This window comes from Chanodichthys erythropterus, chromosome 16 (genome assembly GCF_024489055.1).
Source record: "Chanodichthys erythropterus isolate Z2021 chromosome 16, ASM2448905v1, whole genome shotgun sequence".
NCBI classification, from domain to species: Eukaryota; Metazoa; Chordata; class Actinopteri; order Cypriniformes; family Xenocyprididae; genus Chanodichthys; species Chanodichthys erythropterus.
In genome coordinates, this window is record NC_090236.1 from 21,999,708 (window position 1) to 22,022,647 (window position 22,940).

Below are 22,940 nucleotides of genomic sequence, written 5' to 3' on the forward strand. Positions count from 1 at the left end.
GTTTAAATAGTCCACAGACAATATGTACATAAATGTTCATTGAAAACTTAATTTATATTTAAAATAAATTATTTCATAGCGCTAATAATTTAAACGATTAACTTATTACAGTATTTTTTTAGTCATTTTTTCAAACATACAATAGAAACAGGCCTTTTAACAAAACATTTGTCTTTTCAGTAATTGTCATTAAATAAATCAGTAAACAGACACAATTAAATTGTCATTTTATATACATCACAGCATCAAAAATAATGCAGACAAAACAAAGCAAGATAAGACAAAGCAAATTCCTTTTTTAAAGGGATAAATAAGTGTTGGATGTACTATGTAAAAATTCTGATGGATCCCAGTGTTAGAAATGAGGTTTATTTTTAAAGGTATTTCAGCATGGATTGCTGTTATGGGAACCTGTCACAATGTAATAGAGGTTTTGCAAAATGCCTGTTGGGGCACAAAAGTACCATATACTGGACCTTAGACAATAAAGATAACTTGTTTTACAAATGTCAGAAAAGGGACAAAAAATAGTCATGATACAAAGTTTAAAAAATAACACTTAAGAAAGTTTCAGTGAGTGTATGATCCATTTGACAGAAATGAATTTGAGACTTATTTGTGACTCATTAAAAGAACTTGCTGATTGCTTCATCACTCTGTCTCCTCTCCACCAATAAGCTGGTGTGTGGTGGGCGTTCTGGCGCAATGTGGCTGCCGTTGCATTATCCAGGTGGATGCTGCACATTGGTGGTGGTTGAGGAGATTGCCCCTTCAATATGTAAAGCTCTTTGAGTACCCAGAAAAGCGCTATATAAATGTAAATAATTATTATTATAATTATTATAACTTGTTCAGATGAATAATTTGTTCACAAATCAAACTCGTTTCGTTTTATATTTGTTGCGAGCAACCAGTGAGTAAAATGCCATAGAAACATTTATTTTGTATTATTTTGCACCACAGTCTTTCTCTTTCATTTACATTCAAATCAAACTGCAACCTCACAATCCACTGTTTTTTAACTCAGTCCTAGTATTTATTTTCATTTTTTATTTTTTAAAATGGATCAATTCTGAATAATAACCGGTTAGTTATGGACTTAAAGGGTTAACGTAGTTCACCCAAAAATGAAAATAATTGTCATTTATTACTCACCCGCATGCCGTTCCACACCCGTAAGACCTTCACTAATCTTCGGAACACAAATTAAGATATTTTAGTTCAAATCCGATGGCTCCGTGAGGCCTTTATAGGGAGTAATGTCACTTCCTCTGTCAAGATCCATAAAGGTACTAAAATACATCTAAATCAGTTCATGTGCGTACAGTCGTTTAATATTAATATTATAAAGCGACGAGAATATTTTGGTGCGCCAAAAAACAAACAAAATAACGACTCGTTTAGTGATGGACGATTTCAAAACACTGCTTCAGGAGGCAATCGGAGCACCGTGAATCTGTGGCTGCGTCCGAAAACCTAGATAGCTGTCTTGCTGCCTTGCTATCTTATAAGAGAATGACTTGTACGGCAGCATTTGTGCATGAAGGTACCTCACGAAATTTATTTCGGACAGACTTCTGAGGCAGTGTAACAGTTTAATGATCTACAGCAATATAGCGCGAGCTTTGGTGAGAACTAAACAAATATTTAATTACTACAGTAGTAATTTCTCGATAGAAATGATATCAAAATTGAAATATGTTGATCAAAATCGTAGATCGTAGACACAGCATATTACACCCATGGAAGCTAACAAACAAACTAGGTCAGAGATAGCAGATTCTACCCGACCTAAAATGCCTCAGCATCTATCTAAAAAGCTCTGTATCCAGAGGCTTGTCGCCTTCCATTGTCAATTGCACTTGTTTCTGTTGCATGTCCTCAAACTGACAAACAGCATGAGCGTCGAGTCTGAGGAGTGGGTGGGAGAAACAACTCTGTCCAATATTTTGAATTTGGACTGCAGTACCCATTTCAACCACTAGCTCTCAATATTACATACCACACCTTTAAGAGGGAAAAATAATTAAATGCTACAAAAGTATTGGATCTGGCCCCTTTAAAATCATAAACATGTCATGTAGAAGAGGTGAATGTAGGTGTGCTGACTATGTTGTCCAGCAGATACTGGCTGCAAGCACAGAATATTGAGTAGAAACTAGATGAGAGGCCTGCGATGTCAGTGGAGATGTACGGCATCACTTCTGGACTGGCCTGATTATAGTAGGAAATCTGAGGGCAAAACAAGAAGCATGTCAGACACTTCAGTGAGGAAGTGCATAATGAGCATCATGAAGGACTATTTTTTCCTACCTTTGAGACACTTTTCGACACCTCATAAATGGTAAACCCAGCACAGACCACCTCACCCCTGTTGAACCCCTCTGTGGGTGGATGAGTGGGTAGAGCAACTGATCGTAAGGCAATAACATACGGATCCCTAGAAAACAAATATACATCATATGGAAGTATTATAGTCCTAATGCTGCATTCATGCCATGTTACAATTTATTGTAATTACTAGATGACAACCCATGTTGTTCTACTCGGAGCTGTTCACGTCCTCGGATGCGGAATTATGCGTTTTTATAGCGACACTATTAATGCCAAAATAAATGTGTAATTTAAGTAATCAATAGACAAAACCACAAGACATTAAAGGGATAGTTCACCCAAAAATGAAAAGTTGATGTTTATCTGCTTACCCCCAGTGCATCCAAGATGTAGGTGACTTTTTTCTTCAGTCGAACGCAAATTATGATTTTTAACTGCAACCGCTGCCGTCTGTCAGTCAAATAATAGCAGTGGATGGGAACTTCAACTATAACAGTAAATAAAACTTGCTTAGACAAATCAAAATTAAAACCTGCGGCTCGTGACGACACATTGATGTCCTAAGAGACGAAACGATCGGTTTGTGCGAGAAACCGAACATTATTTATATAATTTTTACCTCTAATACACCACTATGTCCAACTTCGTTCAGCTTCCTGTTAGTGAGGTCAAAAAACGCGTTCTGTTGACGGAAGTGATGTCTTGCCCATATACTTCAATGAGCGCGAGACATCACTTCCGTTGTCAGAGCGCGATCAGACCTCACTAACCGGAAGCTGAACGAAGTTGGACATAGTGGTGTATTAGAGGTAAAAAATTATATAAATACTGTTCGGTTTCTCGCACAAACCGATCGTTTCGTGTCTTAGGACATCAATGTGCCGTCACGAGCCGCAGAGTTTAATTTGGATTTGTCTATGGAAGTTTTTTCGACTCTTATTGTTCAAGTTCCCAATCACTGCTATTATTTGACTGACAGACGGCAGCGGTTGCAGTTAAAAATCATAATTTGTGTTCGACTGAAGAAAAAAAGTCCTCTACATCTTGGATGCCCTGGGGGTAAGCAGATAAACCTCAAATTTTCATTTTTGGGTGAACTATCCCTTTAAGTATCCAAATGCCTTATTAGGGGTTCAAGCACATAGCACTGAAACCCTATTGTAATTGTTAAAATTTCCAAGGATCAGCATTCTCCCCTAAAAGTGATCAGGCAGACCAAACCGTAAGTCATAGAGACTTTGAGGGATGGTAGTCCTCACACGGTCTATAACGTCACCAATGCTCGCCCCAATCGGCATGACGGGGGCGCTACAGCTGTCAAAAGTACGAAATGGCTCATAACTCCTGAACGTTAGGCGTGGGCTCAAGTGTCTAATATCCTTGGAATCCTTGGCTCAAGACAGACCAAATGCCACTTGGCGAAATTTTCGGTATTTTGGAATTTCTGAAAAAACTTCTTTTGCAAACTAGCCCTACATTTTTGGCTCAACCTCGATAACTGTTAAAATGCTTTAAAAACCATATATTTCCTATTGTGAATTGCCTGTATTGGCTGTAAATGTTCTTTTACATCTATGATCTAGATGTTTACAGGCTTGCTAATTAAAACATTATACCTTTTTACACATGTGCTTACAGGCCTTAAAGTGCTTGAACCCTGATAATTGTTGCTCGCAGCTATATGTAGTAAAATTATAGTTTATTTAGTGGGACATTAGATGTATTCAACTGTGTGCAGTGGTTTACAAAGTTAGTTAAAAGTTAATTACGAGTTCTACCAAGAAGTGTAGAAGAAGTCGGAATCTTGTAATTACGGTAATTGCAACATGGCCTGAACGCACCTTTAGAGAAGCTAATGGGTACTTAAAGATAACATGAAATCCAAATTGATCATATTTACTTCATACCTAATCTTATTGAGCACAATTTATTAGTTCACACATTATTCTGAATAAAGAAAAAATGTGTTTGTAATCTATGTCTTTCATCAGAATTTAATCTTGCTTCACTCAGAAGTGCCGCAGAAGTAAAAGAGTCTTATGTTGACTTTAATACCATATGTAGCACTGCCACAGTCATCCTCACCCGCTATTACAAGGCGGTCTTCTAGAAGCCAGTAAAATGAATTCCTGAACTTTTCCTCCTTCACTAACCGATGGAGTAACAACTCGATAGATGGAATCGTCCTCATCGACCTTAATGAGCAGCTCACACAGACTGCACGATTAAAACAAACACAAAAATGTAAACATCACTTTGAACTGACATTTGGGTTTGCAGTTTTAAATAATGGATATTTCAAAATTATAGACTGTATGAACATCATATATCAGGCAAAAAGGTTAACATGTACAGAGATGATTGTCTGAATAAATCAGCAAAAAAATATTACATTTATCCCTGCTCTTCCCTATTTCATTTGTAATAAGTACAGTAGCTAATAGTGTCTCACGTGTAGTGTTGGTCCCATTCCTGTCTGCGGTTGAGATCTGAGAGAAGGGTGAAGGCCCTTTGTGCTGGGATTTCCATCTCAAACTCCACCCTAAAACACAGACTCTGACTCTCCTCTACTGTATACAGCCTCACCTGCTTATAGCAAGACAATGAGCACCTGATGTTACAGAGTAAACTGTATAATGTACTGTAAGGCTGACACATGGAGAGTAGCACTTACATGGCTCTTCTTTGAGCTGAGTTCCCAGTTGTTTTTGGCTGCAAGCATTTTCAGGGCCGACACATTATTGAAGCTCAGATACACCTGAAAATCAGACAAATAGCATCCCTTTTCCAAATTAATTTAGCTCAAATAAATAAGCAATGCTGTCCATATAACAGCACTATGGAAATACAAGGGAGAGGAGATACACACTGTAAACACTGTGAGTAAAGAAAACCTTGGATTAATGTAAAGATGTTTTAGCCAAAGGAAGTTGACAAAGTTTAACACAATACCGTATTTGATTATGAAGTAAACAAGTATTTTTGAAAACTGTCTGAATCAGTGTGCAACCATTTCTTCATGTCGGGACATATTTACAGAATTCTGCCATTCTTGTCCATTTTTATTGACTTTATTTGGTATGTCTATGCTGATATAGCTGTTTTTTTTCTTCTGCTCAATTTGTGCCTCAAGTTTGGACCTTTTAATGGTAAATATATTTAAAGAATTTTGAATAAAAAGGTATTTTCTGTAGCAAAGAAAGTTACCTGATTACTAGGGTCCCATGGGACAGACAGTGGCACTTCAGTCTGCTTACATGAGATGATGTATTTCCTGAGTAGAAACAAAGACCAGATGAGCTCCAAGTCATGAAAAACTGATTTCATGATGTATAATGATATGTTGTATTATGTATCATGATTTATTTAATTTCCATTACTTCTGGAGAGCTGTAACTTTTGAAATTCTCTACTATTTCCAGCTTTTCTGGGAGCAAAAAATCAAATCCTGACCTCGAAGTTCAAGAAAGTAAAGTCCATGTGTGTATATATATATATATATATATATATATATATATATATATATATATATATATATATATATATATATATATACAGCACCATCTGTGGGTGAGCTGAGGATGTTGCAGTCTCGACTCTTCTCACATAGTTTTGTGAGGTTATGAGCTTGAGCTCTTGTTTTCAGAATAAGAATAAGCACCAGGTTTTGCTACCTATCAAGTCGAATCTTCTTCCTGGCAAGAGCCTCCTGGTATCTCCTCTGTCCCTCCTGTCAAAACATTCAGAATACCACTCAAAATTCAGATTTTACAATATCCAATTTACTTTAGCACTCAAATGAGTGTTGTCATAACCGTTCACACTATAATCTGGATTCAGATTTGGACTTGTCACCTGAGGTTCAGGTTTTATGGGAGGCAGTGGACGTGGCCTTCCTTTTTCATCCAGCACCTCAAACGTCATGAAGGCACTGTTAATGTGCCTCAGAGGTTCCTCTCCGTGATAGGCTTCTGCACAGACGCCTACCTCCATACTGCAAAACCAGAGACACTGCCAATCAGCTGAATGACATAATTTCTGTCTAGTCATTAAATTCTAAATACAGATCTTAGATGCTTATTATACAAGCCCACCTGTTCTTGAATGTGTTATTGACAATGGCTTTCAGAACCAAACGATCTCCAACCTGGGATGGGCCTCTGAAGTAAAACATGTCTATGGTCCTCATAGTAGGATGAGCATTGCATAAACGACTGGAAAAAAATGAGAAAGCCAAAACATATCTTGAATTTTTAAATTATTCAGCATAAGACTAACATAGGACCATCATACTGTCTGGTGCTGACGTACTTTCTGTAGAATTATGAGAATTTAGTGGGATAAATAGTTAGTTAGTTTCAGGTGGTATTAGGGGAGGGACAGTTTCATTTTAGAGAGCAGCTGATTGGACAAACAATGTGTAGTACAGGATGAGTCATAAATATTTTTAGTCAGACACACTGTTTTTTCATGCACTGGTGAATGTTGACATTTTGGACTATTTTGTGTCCATAGAATGCCTTCTTTTAAACTAGTAGGAAGAACACATCTAAAATAAACATTTAAAGAATTAAATAAACTTTTCCTGATAATCTACTCACCCCCATGTCATCCAAGACGTCCATGTCCTTCTTTCTTTAGTCGAAAAGAAATTAAAGTTTTTGATGAAAACATTCCAGGATTATTCTCCTTATAGCGGACTTCAATGGGCACCAAATAGTTGAAGGTCAAAATAGTTTCACTGCAGCTTCAAATTGTTCTACACGATCCCAGAAGAGAAATAAGGGTCTTATCTAGAGAAAACATCACTCATTTTCTAAAAAAAAAAATGAAAATTATATAAGTTTTAGCCATAAATGTTCATCTTGAACTAGCTCTCTTCTTCTTCTCTATTAGAATTCCAGCAGTGTAGACACTGATAAGTGTATTACTGCCCTCCACAGGTCAAAGTTTGAACCAATTGTTATATACTATTGAACTAGCATGTTGCATATAAAAATTAGTTCAAAACTTTGACCTGTGGAGGGCAGTAATACGCTTAGCAGGGTCTACACTGCTGGAATTCTAATAGAGAAGAAGAAGAAGAGAGCTAGTTCAAGATGAGCATTTATGGCTAAAACATATATAATTTTAATTTTTTTCAGAAAATGAGCGATGGTTTCACTAGATAAGACCCTTATTTCTCATCTGGGATCGTGTTGAACAATTTGAAGCTGCACTGAAACTGTAATTTTGACCTTCAACTGTTTGGTGCCCATTGAAGTCCACTATAAGGAGAATAATCCTTCTTTTCATCAAAAACTTTCATTTCTTTTCGACTGAAGAAAGAAAGACATGGACATCTTGGATGAAATGGGGGTGAGTAAATTATCAGGAAAAGTTTATTTAAAAGTGGACTAATCCTTTGTGTTTTTTATTATTATTATTAAACACTGTCTATTTGTCTAATTTTTTATTTATTTTTTTCATGCACTGAGCCAGAAATCTCCCCTTCATTTGCACTTTCCTGTTTTTTTCTTATTTGTATTCTGAAGGTTTTTACAGAGAGGTCTGTTCATATATAATTAGCCTGATTTTTTGATAATATTTTATATCTAAAATGTATTATTTTTTATTTCTGACTGCTGACAGTATTTTCTGACTTAAGGAGTTGTAACAAGAGATATTCGAAATCCTTACATTATCCAAACTCTAATATGTCAACAAAATTAAACAAGAATTTTGCCTTAAATTTATATATTTTCTAAAAGCAAATGTTATTATTATTATTCTGGTTCATTATCTCCCTTAGGAGAGATTAGTTGACAACTTTTAGGAGTACACTGGCATACAAATGGCCTAAAATCTAACACACATGAACTAAGTGGCACAAACCGTAATTATGATTTCATGGTGTATTTAAATAAGCTGAAGTTCATGCTCTTTGTTTTAATTAAAGCTTCATTATGCTGTCATTTCAGAAGCCTTTTTTGCGGCATGTTTATGACAACATTACAAACCTTGAACCCTGATCTAGTACAGGATAAGGGGTTTGAAGCTAAATATTAACTGCTGTATAAAAATGCACTTAGCAAGTGTACTATTGCACACACCTGGCTGCAATAGTAGCGACATTTTCCATCCAGGCCATAATCTGGCCTCCGAATGTGTTGACCTGGTGATTGGCATGAGGAGGAAGTACCAGCTCGACACTTTCCACTCTTGTTCTTTCTGTAGGCACAGCCTCATCTTCATCACGGTTCTCTGCCTCACAAACAATAAAACACCTCATTAAGACGCTAAACAGATGCTTGGAGAAAACTAAATGATTGTCTAGATCATGCGCAGGTGCTTAAAAGTGGTAGTTCGCACTAAAAATGAAAATTCTGTCATCTTTTACTGACCCTAATTTACTCCAATGAGGATTCTAAATATCTTATTTTATGTTCCACAGAGGAAAGAAAGTCATACAGGTTGGAATGACATAAGGGTGAGTAAATGAGGACAGAATAAGGTCATGTAACTCACTATCTGAGATATTATCACACGTCCCTATAAATTCAGTCTGTGACCATTAGCGTAATATTTGGGCATAGTCTTGGCCGAAAGGGAAGTGCCTCCATGTCTTTCGACACTTACCGTCACTGATACTTCTCTGAAAGGTCTTGTTGTTGAGCAAGTCCTGCATGATGTCATGGTGAACAAGTCTCATCCTCCTCCTCTCAGCTGCTAAACTGTGCTCCACTTGCTCTTTGTGTGTGCAGGGCACAACCTGCTTCAGCTGCACCTGCAATCACAGTCCAGAAAGATTTCTTATCTACATATTACATGATTGTTAATAACTAATTTAAAAATGAGTGCAGAGTAAAGGTGCATTTAAATGCTGTGTCAGCCTAGTTTCTTTGCATTCCATTTGCAGTGTTTCCTTAAATAAGATATTTTACACAGCCATTACAAAAAAGTAAACCAAATCAGTTTATAAAATGTATTTTCCCCATAAGATATAAGTGGGACAAGCATATATATAAACATTATTATTAGAAACATTACTATTGCATTGTTTTTTTTCATACCTTGTTTCCATCTGTGCGTCTGGCGACGAATGTGGCAAATGCCTGACACACTCTCCAATGACGGCCACTGTACAGGTCCTCACAGCTGACTTCTATCCCCACCTCACACACAAACACCAACACATACAGTAATAACTACCATTCTACTTATACAATAACCTACTTAAACAATATTAAGGCAACAATACTTTAGAACAAGGTGCTAGGGGGTTTACAGAAAATTTGAGAGAATTGCTTTTGATTGATTTTTTTTCCCCAAAATATATTTTAGTGCTTTCAAAGTTGACATATTAACTTAAGGCATTGCCTAAATCAGAGTGTCTATTTACACTAAGTGCAAATAGCATCCGTTGTTGGCAAACACCTATTTACACTAGCTTCGCCCACCAATGTCTGGTTGGGCCACTCAAGTTTAAAAAAAGACGAATGGAATTAAAAGTCTTCAGTGGCGCAGCAGTGGCGAATAAGGCTCGCAGACCTGGCTTTTAACACAATCGATGCAGGTTTGAATCCGCCTTTTGCCAAGCTCGCATTTATTTTCACAAAAATTTAAATAACGTTCTAAAAGTGGAAATAAACTGCAAACGAGTGTTTAATAACATTAAAAGTGTTTATTGGGTAGGGTTAGGGGAAGGTGTAGGGAGGGTTTTTATTCTCCCAACAAGGCATCAATTTAATAATTTTAATAAATATAATCATTTACACTCTATGATATTATTGCATCCTGTTAATGTACAAAAATACTGATGTGCAAATAGTATCTGCCAATATAAAGTATAGATAGCATCTAATTACTATTTACTCTTATTGCAAAGAACTGATAGCCTTCTTTTACATGGTGTAAATAGAATTTATCACTTTTTTCACCTAGTGTAAATAGCATATCGCTAAGAAAATGCTGCTATTTGCACTTAGTGTAAATAGAATATATTGCTTTTTTCACTTAGAGTAAATAGCATCTACAGCTATTTGCACTTAGTGTAAATAGCATCTATCACTGTCAGTAAGAAAATATGCTGTTTTCACTTAGTGTAAATAGCATCTATCACATCTAGCCGCTGCATAATTAAATATGCTTAAATTATTTTAACACTGAATTAATGTTTAATTTTTTTTTTTTTTTTTTTACATAACTTTGGACCTCTCAGCAGCAGTCCAGTCCTTTTTGTCTTTAGCCCAGGTGAGACGCTTCTGACCCAGTCTGTTGTTCAAGAGTGGCTTGACACAAGGAATGCGACAGCTAAAACCCATGTCTTGCATATGTCTGTGCGTAGTGGTTCTTGAAGCACTGACTCCAGCTGCAGTCCACTCTTTGTGAATCTCCCCCACATTTTTGAATGGGTTTTGTTTTACAATCCTCTCCAGGGTACGGTTAACCCTATTGCTTGTACACTTTTTTTCTACCACATATTTTCCTTCCCTTTGCCTCTCTATTAATGTGCTTGGACACAGAGCTCTGTGACCAGCCAGCCTCTTTTGCAATGACCTTTTGTGTCTTGCCCTCCTTGTGCAAGGTATCAATGGTTGTCTTTTGGACAACTGTCAAGTCAGCAGTCTTCCCATGATTGTGTAGCCTACAGAACTAGACTGAGAGACCATTTAAAGGCCTTTGCAGTTGTTTTGAGTTAATTAGCTGATTAGAGTGTGGCACCAGGTGTCTTCAGTATTGAACCTTTTCACAATATTCTAATTTTCTGAGATACTAAATTTGGGATTTTCCTCAGTTGTCAGTTATAATCATCAAAGTTAAAAGAAATAAACATTTGAAATATATCAGTCTGTGTGTAATGAATGAATATGATAAACAAGTTTCACTTTTTAAATGGAATTGGTGAAATAAATCAACTTTTTGATGATATTCTAATTATATGACCAATGTATATAATTGTATTTTAATACATATTTTTTATATATTTTCAAATATTATATGTTCTATGTTTGGATAGAAAAAAGATATCCAGTAAAGAAAGTAAATATTTTCCAGATATTTTAAGGATCTGCTATAATGAAAGTCCAGTTATTTTACTTTGAAATACATGTTGTCTTTATAATATCACCTCGTCCTTTTGAGAAACTATATGTAAATGGCTCTGCTTTTATATTTTATGATTTTCATACTTGGTTTGGAAACGTCTCAAAACCCTAGTGTTACACAAAAGTAAGAAAAAAATCTGTAGGTCTTAGTAGAGTAACTTTCTATAAAAAATATATAGCTTTGATTAAAATGTGGCTGTTACCTCCATGCTTGAGTTGAAGGCCCTGTTGACTTTGGCTTTAATGTTGACCACTTGTCCAACACTGAAAAATATATGTGTATATCACAAATGTGAGTGATAATGACAGTGTCTCATTATTGAGTGAGGCTGTTTTCAATTGAGCTTGTATTACTGAGGCTCTCCTCACTAATCAAAGTTGCATTATTCCCACAGTCATGATGGCAGAGTAATTAACAGTCTTCTGTCTAATAGTAGTTTAATAGCACAATAAACCAGACAGAACTGCAAGTACTCCCTAAGGCGAAAGGACATGCTGGTTAGGATGTTTTTCAAAAATGTAAGTGATATTTCTTGCGTACCCAATGGTGTGCTCGAAGTAGATGTCATCAACAGAAGCCGTCACACACGGGCATCCAGCGTGTCTCTCCGCTGGAATGGAAGCAGATCTAAATAAGTAATTTTGACACTAATGAATCTCACACCATTTTAACAGATTTACCTGTTCTACACATTCACAGTGTTTTTAAGTAATGTTCTCTCAGTCTAGAACACACTCCATGCAGTCACATGCACATCTAGATTATATTTGCTCTAGGTTTGCTTAGTCATTGCAAACAAGTCCTCAATATTATACTAACAATCATATCCTTATATAGAGAATTTCTGGAGCCTTTACAATGCAGGTTAAATGTGCTTCACATCACTCATTGCACAAACTCACCAGACAGACATGCTGTGCAGTCCATCCATTTGAGCAGCTGTCCGATGCTCAGTTCTCCGCAGTGGTTGGCATGGCAGGGCAGCACTATCTGGCTCATCTTCACCTCTGAACGGTTGCGATGCTGCCCTTCATCCTCCAGATGAAGGTCATGCAGATTGTCCGTAAGATTGGACTTTGATGCCATGCTGCTATGCTGAAAGTCTGGCAGCTGAGAACAATAATAATGTTCAAAGCTAATATTAGAAACTGGAGTTTTGTATACAGTTTTGAATACAGCAATCCCATAAAGTATTTGGACAATTAACCACACTTAAAATTGTGAAGGTCACTGAATAAAATAACTAGAAAGTAAACAAATAATTTTTATCTTAATTTTGATGGTTTCACAGACAGGGCTTAGACTAAGCCAGGATTAGACCTTAGTTCAATTAGGGCATTGAAGTAGCTTTTATGAACGTGCCCTAGAAAAAAAAACATTACTAGTGTGCATCTTGATACAAGACAATGGCACTGACATATTTTAGTATATGTCAGTGCAAGTTGCTTTCAGTTAAGACAGCTCAAACATGCATTTTAGTATAGGACTAGCTTTAGCCTTGTCTATGAAACCAGGGTTATGTGTATTTTTAATATACACTGTAAGTTCAAATCTAACAAAAACTTTTAGTTTTACATCTGATATGTGTTTTTTTAAATAATAATAATAATAATACATGACTCTTTGTTTGATATTCTATCTAATGCAATGACATTCATCCATTTCAAATGTATTAATTTTAACAAATACGTGGGACTTCAAAGTATTATTATTTATTATTTTATGTAAAGCTAATTATTAAAATGCAGACCTAAAAGTACAGTTTGCATATGAAACTGCAATATTATTTTTAAAATAATGAATAAAAAAATACACATTTACATCCTCTAAAATATCAAATTTCAGGCTTTTAGCTGCCACACACACATATATATATATATATTTTTTTTTTACACTTTTTTTCTTTAAACCCCCTAACACTCCTGGTTGTCCCTGAACCCCAGTTGTTCTAAAAAACACACATTGGACTGGACCTGAATCCGCTTAAACTAAACTTTTAAATGCATTTGCAGCAGACTAAACATTATAATACAGGTTTTATGATTGTGAAAACTCATGAAATCTCACCACATGTAATAGCACGTAACAACGTTGTACTTCTAGTTCTGTAACTACTTATTAGTCCTGTTGGTGAGCGTCACTTCAGTAACCTCTGAAGTGACACACCTTCACACACCCATTTCTTCAATCCGAAATACATTCCTGTGGCAATATAACATGTCAACAATTTCACTTTAACATAAGAATAGATGTTATGTGGATTTGTGTGCTGCGCAGCACGTTTACAATGGAGTGAACAGACGTGCAATTGTTGAATGACTATGCAGAACGGCATCAAAACAAGTTTAAACTGAGACGTGATTTGATGCATAGATATAAAAAGTATCATTCACGCCCTTACCGCGTCTTCCTAGTTGAGAGTCTGGTTAAATTCAACACAGCAACCTTACTCGCAAGATCATAAGTAACTCCAATGACAGACACGGCGAGTTCACGGAAGCCCTGCAGCGCACGAGATCTCAGCAAAGGTACCTCGTCAGTCGCGCGCGTAGTGTTCACTAAGTAGCCTATTCACTAAGACCCCGCCCCGTGTGTTATGTTTACATATGTTGTTTAAAGTTCACAAAACTCTTAGGATCCTCTTTTAGGATTCCTCTCACATCAAAAACAATTAAAAAATCGTGTTTTCATTCAACACGGAATGTGTTGACACATGCGGTTTATCGCATAATTTACTGTCCGTCCGACAGGTGGCGCAACAAGGCTTTGAAAGCATAGGAGAGCGCTTCAACTAGAGTCAACAAAGCTTTGTTGTTAGCGTAATTAACTTTTACAACAGCAATTATAGTACATGAATATTTATTTTAAGAAATAATAAGGTGGAATAAATAAAAAAAGATATTGGTATCAATGGATATTTATTAAAAATTAATACAATAAAAATTAAGATAATTAATTTAGGCACTGTTATAAATATTTAATTGGAGAACTAAATCACTTACACGTGATTTTTTTAAACTTATTATTGCCAAATAATCTGCCCACAATAAGAAAACATGTTTGGCCTAATAAAAATAACAATGGTGACAGCATAGAATAAAATTGATTGACCTAAACATTCAATATGATTATCAATTAAAATTAAATACTCAGATATACAGACACAACAAATGATCAAAGCAATTGCTCGATTCTGAAGACGCTGAATTTATTGTTTTAACTTTTATGCAGATGAGGGGGGTTGTGAGGTCACGACGAACACATTCATTGGTCTATAAAGCTGTCAATCATGCACCACGGGTTCCCGCCCATAGTTCATGATCTGGCTGTGGCAGGGTCGGTTGAAGCGGATGGGGTCAGAGGCGGGCTACACGTTGACAGCTGGAGCATAAGGAAACATCGCAGTCAAGCTGGCAGACGCGTTTATCTTCAGCGCAAGACATGTTCGCGAAAGGTAAAGGGACCGCGGTGCCATCGGACGGGCAAGCTCGGGAAAAGTAAGCGCTGCTCTCTCTCTCTCTCTCTCTGTCTTTGCACGCTTATTTACACGCACAGCTGATGTTATGTTATTATGTCTCCTAAGTGTCATGTTCAAGATGTTCCAGTGATATTACAGTAGAAACTGAAACATTTTTCGTTTTTCTATCTTTCTTTACTCGCAATAAATATAATGGTGTTTGTATTTATTTATTTATTTTTACTTTTACAAGAGCATGATATTTATTTCACTTTAGCAAACGCCCCTAGGGATATCGATTATTGTTTTGGAAATACTGTATATAGCCTACTAGATGCAAACAGTTGTTGATGGAAGTAAACCTCAATGATGAATCTCTACGACAAGAATAAGGCTGTATTATTAGTAGCCTATAGAAAGAAACCAGACAGTTTTATTGTGAGGCATTTGTTTTATTGTACAGGTTGGCATTATACGTATATGAATATTTGCTGCACGTGGGAGCTCAGAAATCCGCACAGACGTTTTTATCAGAGGTGTGTATGTGCATATGCATTTTCCTCCTTAAGTCCAATCCATGATCATGTGCAATGACCAATGGATCTTATGCAATGTTATGCATCCATTGTGTGTTAAAGTCATCTGCTGTCTGTTTTTATTATGTTTAGATAAGATGGGAGAAGAACATAACCCTTGGTGAACCGCCAGGCTTTCTGCACTCTTGGTGGTGGTGTGTATTAACTCTATTCAGTAGTTGATCAGTGTTGTGCTGTAACTGGAATCTTTACAATATGCTATAATAAACTTCAATATTTAAATAATTGAATAGAATGGATACCAGGCAGTGACGTTCAGTGATATCTGGCTACTTGCCTTCGACTTGGCTTGAAGAATATATTAAAAGAATCTGAAGGGGAAAACAAGATTTTAATTTTAAAATTATTATTATTTAACTGAAATATTTGGGTTCTCTGCAAGACTTAAGTTAATCTCAACAGATAGCCCATAGCCTTAATACATGTTGCCTTACAATGTTATGATCAGGAAGTGTAACCATTGTGACACTGCGATATGTTATCATTATAAACAATGCTGTCATTACGCAGTGTGTTTTGGGACCTGTACTGTGCAGCACCTGAGAGAAGGGACACATGTGATCACTCCAGTGAAGCGAAGGCCTTCCATGACTATGTAAGTGATGCGTGTTTAATTCACCCTTCACTAGCACATAGTGGTATAATAGATCTGCTGTTTCACAATGTGGTAAAACCACTGAAATGTTCCTCTGTGGTGTGAAGCTGAATATTGATTGCAATTATGAGATGGCAGCTTTTTTATTAATTTAGTTGCGGGTCAGCTTTGTTTATCCCCATTCTATAAAATGTTAAAATGGTATTGAATATCCTTTTCCAGATTTGCACACTTGATTTGAATTTGATTGCACATTTAGTGTCCAGGTTGTGTGTGCTTGTGAACGTGAAAACATTTCCTTCACATTAAATGCATATTCTTGGGAATTAGAATGGGAATGTAAAAGTGCTTATGAAGCGCATGTAAAATTAGACTTCCACCATGTTGAAACCAGGAATGATGCAGTGAAGTAACGAGTGATAATATCTCTATTCATAAATCTTGAGTTATTGCGCTAACCATCCGTGACCCTGACAAAGAGATGTTTTGTTTATCGCTTGGTTTGTATTTCAGTGGTGTCGTGTTGTGTAGCCTCACTCACCATGAAATGTCATTGATCCAAAATCCTGCACATACTTATAAAATTAACATGAAATATGATGCAGATTTTTTTATTCAGACAAATTGCTTGTGGCATCACATCTGGTTACTGTAGGTGTCTACTACACCTGGCCTGAAAAATAAGTCCTATTATTAGCTTGACATTTGCCTTTTCAGCTTGTGATGTTTGACGGAATGCTTACAGTTAAATCACTATGGAGTTTTATTAGACATTTAATGCTCTTTGTTTAGGTAATTGTCAATGTCCTCCTCCATTCAGGGACATTGAGGTTACTCTGATGCATTGATCACAATGGTTTTTGGGTTAGAACGTCATGAATGGAAAAACTTCTGTTATTTGAAACAGAAACCAGTCTTACACAAATCTCCCCAAATCCTAGAGTTTTAAAATGCTGTAGATGTTCTTAGGCTGGATTAAGTTGAGTAAGCTGTGAGGATTTATTTTGTAGTTGTGGAGCTTTGGTCCCTTCCACAACAGACACACTATCAGGTTGCATAACTTTAACTCCAGTGCAATGGCAATAGAATTACAATTCAAAGTAGGAAAACTCTTTAAAAAAAATACTACAATCGTTCAAAAGTTTGGTCTGTAATTTCTTTTGAAAAAAATTTGAAGCGGTCATGAATTGAGAAATCAGCTTTTCCTTGAGCTTTTGACATATGAGAGGTCATCGTACTATAATAATATCCTGTAAGTTTCAGAACTGAAAACTTCCTTGTTAGTCCAATAAAAGCTTTTATTGATGAAACAGCGAATGTGCCTATCTAGGTGAAATGCCACCTCTGCAGAAGAAATCAACGCCTACTTCATCATTGCAACATTAGCCCCGCCCACTGGTGTATTAGTGAGATGAGGAGAGAAGAGCGATACAGGACTAAAAATAACACTACCTTTCAAAGGGTCCTAATGCTACAATCGTTATTTATTTGTATTTGGTACATTTCACTGTGGATTCTTTGGTAAATCAATTGAATTTCGGTGCAGACTTTTAAAATATGGACTCGACAGTAATGAAACAACATGTAAGTAACTGTGTTAATTCTAATGCCTGATCTGATATTTAATGTTTCATATACAGTCAGATGTTCTTTGTGTGTGTGTCAGTAAATGAAACAAAGTGACTAAATGGTCAGCTTCACATTGTTTCTCTTAGTAAGATCAAAATGATCTGTTATTTAAACCGTGATTAAATTATATATAGGAAGTGATCAAAGAACGCTCCCTTTACAATCGCTGGAGCTGTCAATCAAACAGTGCGAGTTTATCAGTTACTGAGTTCTGGATTCGCGACAAAACTCCCGTTTTATTCATCAAATTTCTTTATTACTTTATGTTTGCACTGTCAGTTATGATGAAAGCATTCTTAATGTGCAGAAATTGAGTTGCAATGGCTATCACTGCTTTCATGTGCTCAACAACATCGGCTACAATGTTCACAATTTAAATATAATGCTATAGATCTAAATGTAATGCAGCACTTTTCAAGATTAGTTAACCTTGAGAGCTGTAATAGTAAAAATGTGCTAAAAGAGAGAGTAATGCTTGGCTATTTCAAATGGAAAGATGTTAGCCAATCACAGCAGTGGGCTTTTACACTGAAGTCTCACAGCAGACACGCCCCCTAAAACAGAGCGTTCAAATAACAGGGCTAAAATCAGGGTAGGAAAAATGCCTTTTATTTGTAAATGATGACAATTTTTGATGTAAAAAGCATACTGACATTATAAGTGCACCCCAGGAAACATTATAAAACAATAAAACAATGCAGTTCATGTCCCATTTAATACTTTTATTCAACGAGGATGCATTAAATTGATCAAACGTGACAGTAAATTGTCTACATTTTTAATGTTAGGAAAGATTTACATTTCAAATAAATGCTGTTTTCTTTTAAAATCATGTGGCACTGAAGACTGGAATAATGGCTGCTGAAAATTCAGCTTTGATTCACAGGAATAAATTACAGTTTAAAATGTTTTCAAATAGAAAACAGTTATTTAAAATTGTAATACTATTTTACAATATTACTGTTTTTAATGTTGTTATTTTCCAAATACATGCAGCCTTGGTAAGCTTAAGAGACTTCTTTCAAAAACATCAAAAAATTCTTACCAACCTCAACCTTTTGAACAGTAGTCTAACTCAGCATGTTTCTAAATGTTCGTGTTGCTTTTATAGTTATTTTTTTCCAAGATGTGCAGTATAATGTGGAAAGTCTTTATCCATTAAAATATGGCAGGCAGTTCTCATGGGACAACCTGGCCCTTTAAAACCTGAAATGGTGGTCGGTTGTGGTGGTATGGGGGAGGGGTGCCAACAAGATCTGATAATGGTGAGGTCTCTTCTAGCTTTTTAGCTTTTTAACCCTGACACAGCAGGAAAGTGTGTCGCACCCGCCCCACCTCCCTTCAGGGCACAAATAAAAAGTGATAAAAACTGCCAAGAACTAGCCTCAGAACACAAACCTCTCTCAGTAGAAGTACATGATTCAGAAATTTGACTTGGATGGCAATTAAATACTGGTAGAAGTTTTCCAGTCATATGTTGTTTTATTCCAGGAATGTAGCGGACGGTCAAGGGAGGTGCTTTTGCTTTGTCACACCTGACAGATTTTTTTGAGTGAGCAAGCTAAATGTTGGTTGGAGCAACAGCTGAATGCAAAGGAGTTTGTTGGGAATCATTGATTTGACTGTCAAATCTTCTCACTGCTCAATTTTCCTCACACATTTGAAGGTGGCCTGGTAATCAGCAGTCACTAGTTGGCCATTATAAGTGTGAAGACCCTCCTGTCCCCTGTGTATTCTGTAATGATATTAACATGGATTGATTGCTTTGATCAATCAGAGGTTGACAGAATCCAATGCAAGGTCAGACTAATGATCCAAGTTCTTGTGTCTCCTGAGGCTCTCGTCAACTATGTACACAAACACATGCACACACACACACACACACAATGATGGAGTCATTCCATTGAATTCTATTGTTTGTTCATTTTTTATACTGAGCTAATAATGATATTTACCCTAAATCAATACCCATACCTACCTCTAAATGTAACCCTCACTTGACCTTTTTAGGGATGCTCATTAAAACAGTTACATAGCAGATTTTTTATTCATCATTATCAGTCAATATTGGATATTTAATTGTGCAGCTGATTTAATCTGTTTTTACAGTTACATTATAGTGAGCCCTACACATGAAAAAAAAAAAAAAAGATATAGTAACCACAAATTAAGAATTAGTTCCTGCGAATTATGAATTTGTTTTAAAACAAAGAAGGTGGCCACAATTTAACTAAAATGAGAGAAACGTTTAAAACAAAGGACCAAGTGATATTGAAGACTCGAGTAATGGCTGCTGAAAATTCAGCTTTGCCATCAAAGATGCTGTATCTCGCCAAAGATACATTCGATCATTTGATGTGACTGTACCTGCCGTTCTGCAGTACTGGTACCCGCTGATAGCCGTCTGCTTTAAAACATTCCTGTGAGTGTTTGTGTTTGCGCTCTGCGAAGAGCGTCAAATGTTTCTATTTCCAACTTGATTTTGCAGCGTTGAGCTTTGTAGCCAATCACAGACATATCTGTTGAGCACATGAAAGCAATGACCAATCAGATGTGTTTAAGTCAGTATCAGCTCAACACCGCTCCAATCGGCAGAAGTTTTGTTCAGCGCGAGAATCCTTTCATTATAACTAACAAAGTGTAAACTCAATGTCAATAAGGGATTCATTGCACAGCGTAGACGGCTTCATTGATTATAACAGGAGTTTTCGCAAGAGTACAGCTTTGTGTACCTTGCGTTGTAATCAACAGCTTCAGTGATTATAATGGCAGTGATCTTTGCTCACTTTCTGTATATAATATATATTTTCCATGCTGCTAACTACAAACTACTACAGCTACAAAGTTTCTTGATTGACAACCATATTTAAATGTGTGGTTGAATCCGATTGACAGTGATAACCATATAAATGAGCGGAACAAAACAATCTGATACTGGATGTCAAATGATCTATGCATCAAGTCTTGGAGTGTAAATGCAAAATAATAGACCTGCCACTTTTTCTATGTAATGTGTTACTTTGTAGTTAATTTTATTACTAACTTTTCAAATCAGTCACTCATTGACTTTTTGCATATAAATTTAGATTTTTAAATATAAACTAGCTCTTAGTACTTTGTCTTATTATGATTCCATGATTTACTCACCCTCCAGCCATCCCAGGTGAATATGACCATCTTCTTTCAGACTAACACAATCAGAGTTATAGAAAATATATCCTGGCTCTTCCAAGCTTCAAAATGGGAGTGAATGACCTTAGACCTTATTTTGAAGCCCAAAAAAGCACATCCATTCATCATAAATGTAATCCATATTGCTCCAGAGGGTTAATAAAGGCCTTCTGAAGCAAAGCAATGTGTTTTTCGTTCGGAGGAAGAGTGACCCCTGACCCAACACAAGTAATGACGAACGCAGAAGAGAAGAGGATAGAGCAAAACAAAACACCGGTCACAAATTAAAAGACAAATGTCAGAGGATTTCAATATAAGAGAAGAGGAGCTTGAGTTTGTTGCCCAGCCCTATTTGTTTAAATCGTGAGAGGCGTCTTAGCGTACGCTACTCCTACATCCTATGTCATACATCACATCAGAGGTTACTCTTTTGCTGTAAGTCGACTTGCGTTTGCCGTCTGCCAGAAGCTAGTTATTTTAGTATATGAAGTTTTAAATATGGATATTTTTCTTACAAAATCATATCACTTTTCTTCAGAAGGCCTTTATTAACCCCCTGGAGCCGTATGGATTACTTTTATGATTGATGAATGCACTTTTTTGGACTTCAAAATCAGGAGTGCCATTCACTACCATTGGAGAGCCAGGATATTTTTTAATATAACTCCAATTGTGTTTGTCTGAAAGAAGATAGTCATACACACCTTGAATGGCTTGAGGGTAAGTAAACCATGGGATGATTTTCATTTTTGGGTGAACTATCCCTTTAATGTCAGTACTGGGCTTGCAGTTCACATGGGTAGGTCACTTTGTACCATGTGTGTGGATGACCGTGTTCATCCGCCACCACCGAAGACCATTTTTGACCCAAGAAAACCCCTAATATTTTACAGTATTACTGTTTTTACTGTATTTTACATGCAGCTTTTCAGAAACATAAATAAAAAAATATTACCCTGCTCCAAGCTTTTGATTGGTAGTCTAGGCAAAACCTGACACACATTTCCTCCCCCTTTCTCTCCTTTCTTTGTCTGTGACATCAGGGATATATCAATGGCTGTAAAAAACAAAAAAAAACTTTCTTGTGTGCAAATCAGCCTGTCAGGACTAGTCTGTCTAGACACACCAAACGTGGGACACACCAATCTTCATTAACCGTTGTTTTAAGGCTCCAGATTAGTTATTGTATTTCATAATGTTTGTTTTCACACCATCAACATCATGAAGGTCTTTGAAGGAATTGCTTGCAACCCTTTTTTGTTGTTGTTGTTTATGTACAGTTACCCAAAGTTTTGCATCACTGTCTCCATTTACAGCCCAATGAGCAGCAGGGGACTGGAGAATACAGGAAGGAAGTGAACGACAGAGAGCGAAAGGGAGTGCAGGCAGGGGAGGGGTGTTGGGTCAGGCCTTGGCTCAATCCTCGTCTTTTTTCCTGTGTGCTGCAGATAAACAAAACAAAATGAGGGCCAGGAAAAAATTCAGGGGCCAGCATTTGTGTTTTCATATGAGTTCGGGGCCCGCAGCACGTATCCCTGTCTTTATGTGTGTGTGTGTGTGTGTGTGTTTAAAAGAGAGAGGGTGGGTTTAATTAGTTTACTTGCTGATAAGAAAACCCCTGTTCTTGGCTAGGTTTTGTGGACACGCTGCAACAGGAGTGGTTATGAATGTGACTCTCCACTTCTGAGCTATTCCAGGAATTTCCTTCTTTTTCTCTATCTCTCTCTCTTTTTGCCTGACTGTTGTCTTGCCGGCTAGGTGGAGTAGGGGGTATGTCTTTTAGGGGGTTGGAATGTAGTGCTGTGTTCTTTAGGCCAGGCTTAAGACCAGCAGCCACTGATCTGCCTGAATTCCTCATGATATTGTGGAGCTCTGGGTGAAAATGTTTGTGCCTCTGTTCAGCAATAGAAGACATTCTTGATGTTATTTGGCATAGGCTAGTTTTGTTTTTTTTTTGGCTTGTTGGCAGAGGCTATTTTATATTAACTCCACCCACCATTGTCTGAGCCAGACAAAATTATAAAAGAAACCCATCTAATAACAAGATCAGTGGTATGGAGAGTAAGTCGGG

General features: G+C 36.7%; 2 protein-coding genes across 8 annotated transcripts in view; one reads left to right on the forward strand and one right to left on the reverse strand.

Annotated features, from left to right (window-relative positions):
- Nucleotides 1-4: 4 nt before the first annotated feature.
- On the reverse strand, nt 5-14,052 carry acot11a (acyl-CoA thioesterase 11a). 4 transcript variants are annotated; one of them, XM_067361996.1, is made up of 17 exons: nt 13,823-14,051; nt 13,489-13,623; nt 12,324-12,531; nt 11,962-12,031; nt 11,624-11,684; nt 9,387-9,488; nt 8,953-9,100; nt 8,427-8,577; nt 6,429-6,548; nt 6,190-6,328; nt 6,009-6,064; nt 5,542-5,608; nt 5,009-5,092; nt 4,787-4,923; nt 4,420-4,551; nt 2,314-2,440; nt 5-2,232 (listed from the first exon to the last, which is right to left on the reverse strand). In XM_067361996.1, the coding sequence occupies exons 3-17, from the start codon at nt 12,505-12,507 to the stop codon at nt 2,077-2,079; spliced, it is 1,734 nt and encodes a 577-aa protein (XP_067218097.1). In that variant the 5' UTR covers nt 12,508-12,531; nt 13,489-13,623; nt 13,823-14,051; the 3' UTR covers nt 5-2,076. The 4 variants fall into 4 exon arrangements, 3 of the variants coding, with proteins under 3 accessions (XP_067218097.1, XP_067218096.1, XP_067218098.1); XM_067361995.1 differs by lacking the exon at nt 13,489-13,623 and having other exon boundaries at nt 13,823-14,049; XM_067361997.1 differs by lacking the exon at nt 13,489-13,623 and having other exon boundaries at nt 4,787-4,920; nt 13,823-14,047.
- A 671-nt stretch (nt 14,053-14,723) lies between these two features.
- Nucleotides 14,724-22,940, forward strand: part of ssbp3a (single stranded DNA binding protein 3a) — a 40,815-nt gene continuing 32,598 nt past the window's right edge. For all 4 annotated transcript variants that reach the window (XM_067362656.1, XM_067362657.1, XM_067362658.1 and 1 more), the window contains exons 1-4: nt 14,724-14,918; nt 15,342-15,414; nt 15,547-15,608; nt 15,985-16,069. In XM_067362656.1, coding sequence (XP_067218757.1) covers nt 14,863-14,918; nt 15,342-15,414; nt 15,547-15,608; nt 15,985-16,069 — 276 coding nt within the window. In that variant the 5' untranslated portion in view covers nt 14,724-14,862. The remainder of the gene's footprint in view (nt 14,919-15,341; nt 15,415-15,546; nt 15,609-15,984; nt 16,070-22,940) is intronic.

Excerpts from the sequence above, each read along its gene's own strand:
- acot11a (XM_067361996.1), bottom strand. The coding sequence starts at position 12,507 with ATGGCATCAAAGTCCAATCTTACGGACAATCTGCATGACCTTCATCTG. Across the intron at positions 8,578-8,952 it reads TCAGAGAAGTATCAGTGACG|AGAACCGTGATGAAGATGAG; the intron begins GTAAGTGTCGAA and ends TTTGTGAGGCAG. Across the intron at positions 2,233-2,313 it reads TGTCGAAAAGTGTCTCAAAG|ATTTCCTACTATAATCAGGC; the intron begins GTAGGAAAAAAT and ends TTTTGCCCTCAG.